Here is a 10,277-nt window from a genome sequence, read left to right on the forward strand (position 1 = left end):
CAGCAGTTCGAAACCACCAGCTGTTCTGTGGGAGAAGGATGAGGCTTTCTACTCCTGTAAAGATTTACAGACTCGGAAACCCTGTACAGGGTCGCTGTGAGTCAGAACCGACTCCTTGGCACACAACAACAACAATAACCATATAGCAGACTGGAGGGAAATGAAAAATGGACTACATATCTTATCCTAGTTAAACATTTTAGGGCTTCTTTAGTGTGCTGTTTGTTCTCTGTTGGTGCTATCATACTGCCAGTTGATCTGGAATAAATGGGAACATTTAGCAGATGTTTAAAGCCATTATCATTAACATTTTTTTCCAGTGCTTACCATTGTGCAAAATTTAAAGCATGTTTTTCTGGGCTTTAACGACATCATTTAATTCTGTATTCTTCTTGTGACTGATACTTTTCACTTTAAACTGAAGGAAGTGTTTGTAGTTAGTTAAATATTCAGTGAGTAACCACATTACTCCTTGGTAATTACTATTATGCAATCATCTTATCGAGAAGCCAGGAGTGCTTCTAAGAGAGAGAGACTATCAGGTTAAGTACTTGGAGACTTAATGTTTAATATGAAACTTAGATAAACTGAAAGGTAAGACTATGCCCACTAAATGCCACACACGTGATGCTGACTTCTATTCTGACCACCTGTTTCCTCAGAAAATAGCTAGATAGAATTTGGTTAAAAAATATCAAGTATGTTTTGAGAATTTATTAGGAAATTGTAGACCAAAACCTCATGTGTTGTTGTTGTTATAGATATCATTCTATCTAATAATTATATTTTATTCACAGTTGTCAGAAATTGTTGAGGTGAGAGGATACTTTTGTCTTTTTTTGAAATGGCAACTTTGTTGGAGTTTCTGACTGGCACAAATGACTAAGCAGGATACTACTTGCTGAAAAGTTCATGGTTGCAACCCACCTGTAGGCACCTTGGAAGATAGTGGTTGTTGTTGTTGTTGTTAGGTGCTGTCGAGTCGGTTCCGACCTATAGCGACCCAGAAAGCCTCATCTTTCTCCCACGGAGCAGCTGGTAGTTTTGAACTGCTGACCTTACGGTTCGCAGCCCAATTTGTAAGGAGCTCTGATAGCGTAGTGGTTACGAATCGGGCTGCCAACCTCAAGGTCAGCAGTTCGAAACTACCAGTCGTTCCACGGGAGAAAGATGAGGCGTTCTGCTCCACAGCCTTGGAAACCCTGTGCAGGGTCACTATGAGTCAGAATCAACTCCACGGTACTCAACAACAACAACGCTACCAAAGCTCCTTGAAGATAGTGGTAGAGATCTGCTTTTGAAAGGTCACAGCCTTGAATGTCCTATGGAGCAGGTCTGTGCTGCATACATGGGGTTGCCATGAGTCAAAATCAACTTGATGGCAACTCACAGCATCCACATTGGTGGGGTTGGAACGGTACTGTATGAGTAATCTCAAGACTGTTATATTAAGTCAATTACTTGATTTTTGTGACTCTCATTGCCTTGTCTATAGAAATAATGAAAACTGAGGCCTACAGTTGCATTGGAGTCCTGGTATGGCACTGTAGAATAAGCACTAGACCAAAAGCTCAGTCTGAACTGCAAGGTCGAAGGTTCAAACTCACCAGCCGCTCCTCAGAAACCCTATGCAGGGTCGCTATGACTGATTCAACAGCACGTAACAACAACAATTGCATTGGGGATTAGAAAGGCACATCAAACTGACATGTTTAATTATTGAGAACTTTAGGTTGCTTCCACCCCGTGGGTCCATATTCCTTAGAAACCTTAATTTTCTGCCTAATATTCTCTGGGAAAGAGAAGGTTCAAGGGGACTTAGTAAGCAATCTAATAAAAAATGGTTAAAGATCATGTGTCAAAAGAGTCATTCTTCTTTCCAATATCAACCCCTCAAAGTATGAGGGCAAAGAATAGCCACAACATGGCAGATTTCTTAATTGTCGAAAGATGGAACTCTCTTGTATTTAAAATTTAAATTTTATATTCATAGAGTCATAAATGTTGAAAATATAGGAGGTTTTACGATTTCTGGACCAGCTATACCTACCCCAATTGATTTACTGATTTCAGAAGATACCCTCTGAGTTTAACTGTCTTCTCCAAAGTCAATCAGTGCAGTTTTTACAGGGGTCACTCTGAGTCAGAAATGACTCAACCGCACTTAACAACAACAATAACTGTTAGAATAAATAGGGGGCATGAGTTATTTGGTTCAATATTGATAGCAAATGGTATTTTATTTTCTCATTGTATTTCTTTTATTTTACATCAGTAAAAAGTGTTTAGAAAATTGAACTTTACTAGTCAAAAAAATTTGGAAAAATAATAACTTTTTTTTCTAAATAATATACAAATTTTTCTTTCTTATTCACCCATTTACATAGAAATAGTGTTGACTTTACTCCTATGTCGGTGTTTGTGTAGAGTATAAAACTTTCCATTTATGTATAAAATATTTGACAATGATAAAATTGCCTCTAATTTGAGTTGTTGTTAAGTGTTATCTAGTCAGTTCTGACTCATAGTGACCCTTTGTAGGGTTTCTTCAGAGTGACTGGTGGGTTTGAACCACTTACCTATGAGTTCAGACTGATCTTATGGTTGAGTGCTTATCGTAGTAGCTATTTAAAGACTTGATTCCATTTTAGCAATGGTTATTGTATGGTAGAACTTTGGGCATTTGGGTAATTGGGAGTCAGTTACGATTTGATAAAAAGTTCACTAAAGTAATAACTCAAAAGGCTTATTTAGGATTAGTGTGGCACTGTAGGCTAAGTACCGGACTAGTAACTGCAAGGTCGACAGTTTAAGTCCACCAGCCACTTCTGAGAAATCCTATGCAGGGTCACTGTGAGTCAGAACCAACTCGATAGTGCAACAACACTATGTCAAACAGTTTATTTAAATAGAAATATATTGCTCACAGCCAATATAGTCTTCATGCTCGCAAATATTTTACGTAAGAACTGAGAAGTACTGCAACTCTTTGAACATCACAGACATTAATATTTTGTGTTTGTGTTAGGGGCACAGTAAGTGAGAAATGGTGAGATGTGTGAACAGATTAATTTAGCAAAGTCTAATTTTTAAAAAATTAATTGGTGTAGATATGTTCAACTCTATTATCATAGTGCTTTGCTCTATGAAGTCGATGTGTTCATTAAAGAAAATTGCCTAACGTTCATGGTCTGTGTTCAACTGACTCTTATCTTACTGTAAAGGAGAAATATAATGGCTTATTTATTAATGCCTTAAAGTTACGAAGACAGAAACAATATTAAAACAGCGCGAAATCTAAATGCAAAGAATTATAGTGGTTGTTTTGTAGCTGTAAATATCCATGGGTAGTTTTATGTTTTGCACATATGATTAAAAGCTTAAAGGAAAAAGGTGTAAGTGAATAGAACAAACTGAATTGCTTGGTTTTACTTTGTGTTCAAGTCATGCTGGACAGCTTCTCTTGGTTGCTGAGATACTGTTTCCCAGCATTTCACTGGAGACAATTGATTTTAAAATGAACGGATTCAGGGTTAAGCAGGAGGGATTTAGAGCCTGCATGAGGCAAATGTTTTAAAGTGTAGTTGGAATTGAGCACATTTTCAAAAATACAATAAATAGTGGGTGATAATTGAGCAGCCTGTTTAAGGAAATGTGACTGAGAGCAATAGTTTGCTTACCAAGAGCTATTTACTTAAACCCTTTCTCAATTGTCACTAAGCTTGAATGTGTACTTCTTTTGTATTATGAAATACATCTTCTGGGTGCCTTTCTGCATTTTAAAGTTTTTTGCTTACACTTTCTAGGATTGAAGTGTGTATGTCTTTTGTGTGATTCTTCCAACTTTACCTGCCAAACAGAAGGAGCATGTTGGGCTTCAGTTATGCTAAGCAATGGAAAAGAACAGGTGATAAAGTCCTGTGTCTCTCTCCCAGAATTAAATGCTCAAGTCTTCTGTCATAGTTCCAACAATGTTACCAAAACTGAATGCTGCTTCACAGATTTTTGTAACAACATAACTCTGCATCTTCCAACAGGTAAGGGTTGTCTTTGTTCATTTCACATTTAATATTATTCTTGGGAAATTATAAGCATGGTAGAAAGAAAACCGTCTTTGATAATTTTAAAAAACAGAAAATGTATTTCACAGTTTTGTTTTCTTGGTTTGTTTTTGGCTGGCAAAATGTTCTAAAATTTAGCTGAGGTGGATTTTTATTTTTAAAAAACTGCCCAGCACACTAAAAAAAAAAATTGACATCACAATTTTTTTATGAAATCAGTCCATGGAAATTGTGTTTTTTTGAATTGATTAATAGTAATCGATTTAAAGAAAATTTAAATTTGTATGCTTTTTCTCAAGGAAAGAAATCACAATGCATATGCAATTGAGATATAAGAAAGACGAAAATGAAACTAAAAATAACATATTGTCAACTTTTATGGAGACAGATTCTTTCCTCTCTCTGGATCCTTTCTGCGTATCACCTCAGGGAAAAACACTCATTCGCAGACAGAAAGAAAGGAATTTGACCCTTCAGTTTTCATTGTTGTTAAGTTATATTTCTGTCCTTTCCCAAGTTTTATGGTCTTTTATCCCAATACAATGTTAATGAAAATATTAACCTCACCATTCATTGACCACCTGGAATCAGAAACTTTTGGAAGATGTTACTAAGCTAAACACACACACACACACACACACACACACACACACACAAAACCCCAAACCCAGTGCCATCTACTTGATTCTGACTTATGTTCTTATTGTTGTTAAGTGCCATCAGGTTGGTTCCAACTCATAGTGACCCTGTATAGTATTTCCAAGACTGTAAATCTTTTTGGAGCAAGCAGCCTTATCTTTCTCCTGCTGAGCAGTTGGTGGGTTTGAACCACCAACCTGTAGTTAGCAGCCCAATGCTTAATCCACAGTGGCACCTGAGCTTCTTTTGGAAGATGTTAAGTGGCATATAATTTTGAATTAGAAACTAGTTTATGATATGAAAATTGTCATGGTCATGAATGTTTAAAAATATTTATTAATAAAAAATTAATTAATGTTTATTGATCTGTTAATAGCCATACACAGATATACTTTCTCCTGTGAATTAACAATTTAAGGTAGTTGTCCAATCTTCAGATATTCAAGATACCACTGTATCAATATACCACAATGGTACTTTTACCTACTTTTAAAATAACCAGTTTTTAATGTAAAAACATTATTTTATGCCGAAACTGGTATCACAACCACAAAAAAATTAATCTGTTTTTTTGGTATAGCAGTAGCAACAAATGGATGATGATGATGATGTAAACAAATAAATAAAAAGGCATGCTACTACAATATAGTAGATGAGAACAGAGAGAAGAAAGACGTGAGACACTAACATGTTTTCATATGTAATCAGAAAGCCTCAAGGGAACTAGGAATTCAATGTTCATTATGTGATTCAATGTTATTTAATATTTGATCTGCTTACCACTCAAATTCATCTTAAAATTCATGCAATCATTACAGTCCTCTCTTTAGGAACTACTGTTCTATGGCATTATCTGAAGTAATACTTAAATAGTCTATTCCTGAAAGCTATACTTGAAGTCTTGGTTTTTTGACTACACTTATTCTTCCTGTCTCAGATTCTAAGGAGTGCCTTCATTTGGTAGCGTAGATTTGTATCTACTTCGGTCAATCTTCTTTTCTTACGTTTTCACCCTTAATTTATCTGTGGACCAGATTCACCCTATAGAGTTGTTACTGTGTGCCGTAGAGTCGGTTCTGACTCATAGCAACCCTGTATAGGGTTTCCGAGGAGCTGCTGGTGAGCTTGAACCGCTGACCTTGTGGTTCAAACTGACCTTGCAGCCTGGCACATTAACCCATAGTGTCACACCAGGATTCCTTATAGTGTAGGCTTCCTATATGTGATGCTGTTCTTATCCATGATCAAAATCCAAAGGATTAGCAAGGGAGGAAAGTCTCCTCCATGACTTTAACATGTCTTTAACATGTTTCTCAATAATGAACTATTCATAACACCTCATCTTGCCAGTCACCAGGGGCAGACAACACTACTTTGACTGCAATAAATGTGTTGGAGAACAAGTTGCTTACATACACTTAGGCAAATTAAAGTTAGGCAAATTAGGCACGTAGTGTAGCTGGAAGGTAATTCCTTTCCAGTCCAAATATAAAATCTTGTTGCTGAAAAGCCTGTAGCTCTACCCCAAGGACTAGCCAAGACTCAGTCTCTCCTTAAAAAATCAACTCTTTGAGGTGCAGTTTGCATGTAATAAACTGTGCACAGTTTAGATGTATAGTTTGGTGAGTTTTGACACATAAGTGCATACACTCATGTAACCACTGCCATGTTTCCATCATGTCAAAATGTTTTCAGCCATTCCCCATTTCCACCAGAACCAGACAACGGATCTGTTTTCTTTTACTTTAGACAAGACTTGGCAGTCCTAGATTTTCATATAAAAGAAGTTACATGGAGCATATTCCTCTGTGTTTGACTTCTTCCACTCAACATAATGATTTTGAAATCCATTCATATTTTGGAGTATATCTGTAGTGTTTTCCTTCTTATTGCTGGATAGTATTCCATTATATGAATACCTTCTTAATAAGAGTACTTTCATCCATCATCCTTTCTGTCAATCATTTGGACATGTTTAATATCTATCATTCTCTTGAATTCTTTTTTCAGGTACTTCCAATGTCTTCCTCCCCCCCTCCGCCCCACAAGTATTTTCTACTTCTGCCTCTTGGTCAATTGTTTGAGCTACTTTCTTGTTTTTTCATGTGAAGAGAAATTATTTGGTATTTCCTCTGGTAACTATTCAGTTTGTGTCTATTTGGAGCTATTAGTCACAAAATGAAGAAGCCCTGTGGTTAAGTAATTAAGCAACTGACTGCTAACGTAAAGGTCAGCAATTCAGACCCACGCAGCAGTTTCACAGGAGAAAAGTCCTGTTGACTGGTTCCCATACAGATTATTGCTGTTGATGGATTCTGTTGAGTCAGTTCTGACTCATAGTGACCCTGTGGCAGAATAAAGGAGGGTGGATGTTCTTCAACAACTGATACATTTAACAGAAACATATAGTTTTGGTGATGTGCAAATTCACCCAAAGAACAATCAAATGATGATGAAAGTATCATGAATGAATGCCAAAATTTTAGTGAGTGGAAGCAAAGTCATGAAAGATATATATAGCCCGATTTTAAATTCAGTTTCCTAAAGCTACCCACAGTATTATCTGAAGCTTATTTGGGAAAGAAGGTGAGTTAACAAAGTCCGGAGGAATTTTCTTAATAGCACATTATGCTGCTAAAAAAAAAGTGTGGGGGGGAAGTAGAATGAGGGGGTGAGAAGATAGTTCAATATTTTGAATACATTCAACTGTTGAGAATGCAAGGCTTCCCCTACCTGCACCTGGTGAGTCCTGGTGTGGTGCTGTGGGTTAATACGCTGGACTGCCAGGTTGGTTTGAACCTCAAGCTAGACAGTTCAAGTTCACCAGCCACTTTTTGGAAACCCTATACAGGGTCTTTATGAGTCAGAACCGACTCCACGACACTTAACAATAACAACAACAACAACCTTCACCAGGATTCAGTGATGCCATTTCCCCCCTAGGGTTCTATAATGAATTGATTCCTGAGGGAGAGAAATTAAAATCCAAAGATGTTCTATTAATCCATCTTGTCTATACATATAAAAACTACAAGCCGGTGTTCTCTATATGTGTGAATGTAAAGCATAAATAAAATAAAGGATAAATAAATACAGTTATGGGCTACTTATTAAGTAAACTACTTGTTAATGAAATCTAGTTGACTAAAAAGTAATGGAGAAATGATGGTAAAGGACTGTTGTTGTTAGGTGCCTACATGTCTGTTTCGACTTATAGTGACCATATGCATGTACAATGGAACGACACACTGCCCGGCCTGCACCATCCTCACAGTTGTTACATTTGATCCCTTTGCTGCTGCCACTGTGTTAACCCATCTCCTTGGGGGGTGGGGGGTGGGGGTGTCTTCCTCTTGTTCACAGAGCCTTCAATTTCCCAAGAATGATTGCTGTTGATAAGTGCCATGGGATTTTTCTGACTATAAGTTTTTCTGACTCATAGTATAAGGTTACTGACAAGCGACTGGTTGGGTTTGAACAACGAGCCTTGTAGTTAGCAATCTAGTGCTTATCCTACAGAGTAACACCAGTACTTCACCAAACATGATGGTGGTGGTAGTGATATGCTATGGAGTCAGACTCCTGTATGGGGTTTCTGAGGCTGCTAATCTTTACCAGAGCAGAAAGTCTCATCTCTCTCATGTGGAGTGACTGGTAGACTTGAACTGCTCACTTTGTGGTTAGCAGCCCACCTTGTAATCCACTACATTACCAGGGCTCCTACCAAGCATATGTGCCATGGAGTTGGTTCTGACTCATAGCAACTCCTTATAGGGTTTCCAAAGAGCAGTTGGTGAGCTTGAACCGCCAACCTTGCAGTTCAAATGGCTTTGCAGTCTGGTGCATTAGCCCACAGCGCCACACCAGGACTCCAGGAAAACAAGCATGGTAGTGGATGTTAAATCCATTTAAGTATACAACCAAAATTAAACAACTTTGAGTATTGTGTAAAGAACAAAACCTCTATATTATTCAAACAGATGAAGTTAGCACCAGTAGGAACTAGGAGATGACAGAGGGAGGGAGGAGGCAGCGTTTAGGAGTGCTGATTTCCACCAGGATGGCCATCGCCAACTGAAAACATTGAAACATAAAATTAATAAAAAATACACAATGACTTTGTACTACTAATGATTTTGTTGTTGTTGGCTTGGGTGAAAGTTTACAGAACAAATGAATTTCCCATCCAACAACTTATACACATTTTGTTTTCTGACATTAGTTGTATTCCCCCCAATGTAACACTCTTTCTACTTCCTCTCAGGTTTCCTTATTCCCATTCACCCTTCTTTCCTGTCCCTCCCTGCCTTTAGAACATTGCTTTTGGGCAAATGCTGCCCTTTTCATTTTGCATGAAAGAAGGTTCTGAGAAGCACGTTCTCCATGCATACTGTTCACTTTAGAGGCCTATCTATCATTTGGCTGAAAGGTAATTTCCTGGAGTGGATTCAGTTCCAGGTTTGAAGAATGTCTAAGAGTGGTAATCTCAGGGGTTCTGCCATTCTCTATTAAACCACTAAGTGGGGCCTTTTCTATTATTTTGAACTCTGTTCTACATTTTTCTCCTTCTCTCTCCAGGACCTTCTATTGTGCTTCTGAATAAGATGGGTGATATAGGTAGCTGGGCACCATCTCGTTCTTATCTCAAGCCTAGTGGAGGCTGTGCTTCCTGTGATCCATTAGTTTTGTCAACCAGATGTCTCCTTGAGTCTTTGCTTTTTTTTCACTCTTCTTTGCTCCAGAAAGGAAGAAGCCAGTAGTTGTATCTTAGATGGCTGCTAGCAAACTTCTAATAACCCAACAGGATGTAGAACATAATCTTTATGGACTGTGCTATCTAATTGTCCTAGATGTCTCCCAAGATTACGATCCTAAGCCAGTTACTCAGTCCCTCAACGTGTTTGGTTATGGTTGAGGTGTTTGCTTAATTTATCCCCCTGTATGCTCCTATACCTGAAAGTATTTAGAGAACATAACAAAATATATACATAGAATTGTTATTTGCAAACCTATATATGTTTGTGGGGATTCTCTTATGAACCATTTCATACTATTCAGTTTACATATCTACCTATGTATCGGCTTGTAAGTTATTGTTAGTGCAGTTATTGCAGGATTGAATACATAACAGTGTTTACTAGTGTTGCCTTTTACTGTGGTGTATCTTTCAGTGTCTTCCTTTGCCTTGGTCATGTTATGCTGACCTCCTCGTTGTTTTATACTGCCTTTCACTTCACTCAAGTTAGCTCATGTCTACTATCTAATTAGTAATTTTTAATTCCTCTTACTCTCATCTCTGGTAACCACCAAAGAATGTAAATCATATGGGTAAATCATTAATTGACTTTTTTTTCTTTCTTTCTTTCTTTCTTTTTTTTTTTTAGGGCTAAGGGTTGGACTAGGGCTACGAGTAAGGCTTGGTCTAGTTTTTGGGATTATAGTTAGGTTTATTATTTTATTTATTTATAATAATTTGGGTCTTTTTATATAGAACGATGAAGTTTTAATTTTTGGGGGGTGGGGTGGGAAGATGTACACAAAAACACTCAGGAATATTTAATAATTTAAACAATTAAA

At 37.4% G+C, this 10,277-nt stretch overlaps 1 protein-coding gene across 4 annotated transcripts in view; it reads left to right on the top strand.

The window, feature by feature from the left end:
• The window catches only part of ACVR1C (activin A receptor, type IC), a 137,791-nt gene that overhangs the window by 48,666 nt on the left and 78,848 nt on the right, over window positions 1-10,277 (top strand). For all 4 annotated transcript variants that reach the window (XM_006872036.1, XM_006872037.1, XM_006872038.1 and 1 more), the window contains one exon: window positions 3,807-4,037. In XM_006872036.1, the coding sequence (XP_006872098.1) occupies window positions 3,807-4,037 (231 nt within the window). The remainder of the gene's footprint in view (window positions 1-3,806; window positions 4,038-10,277) is intronic.

This window comes from Chrysochloris asiatica, unplaced genomic scaffold, assembly GCF_000296735.1.
Source record: "Chrysochloris asiatica unplaced genomic scaffold, ChrAsi1.0 scaffold00181, whole genome shotgun sequence".
NCBI lineage: Eukaryota > Metazoa > Chordata > Mammalia > Afrosoricida > Chrysochloridae > Chrysochloris > Chrysochloris asiatica.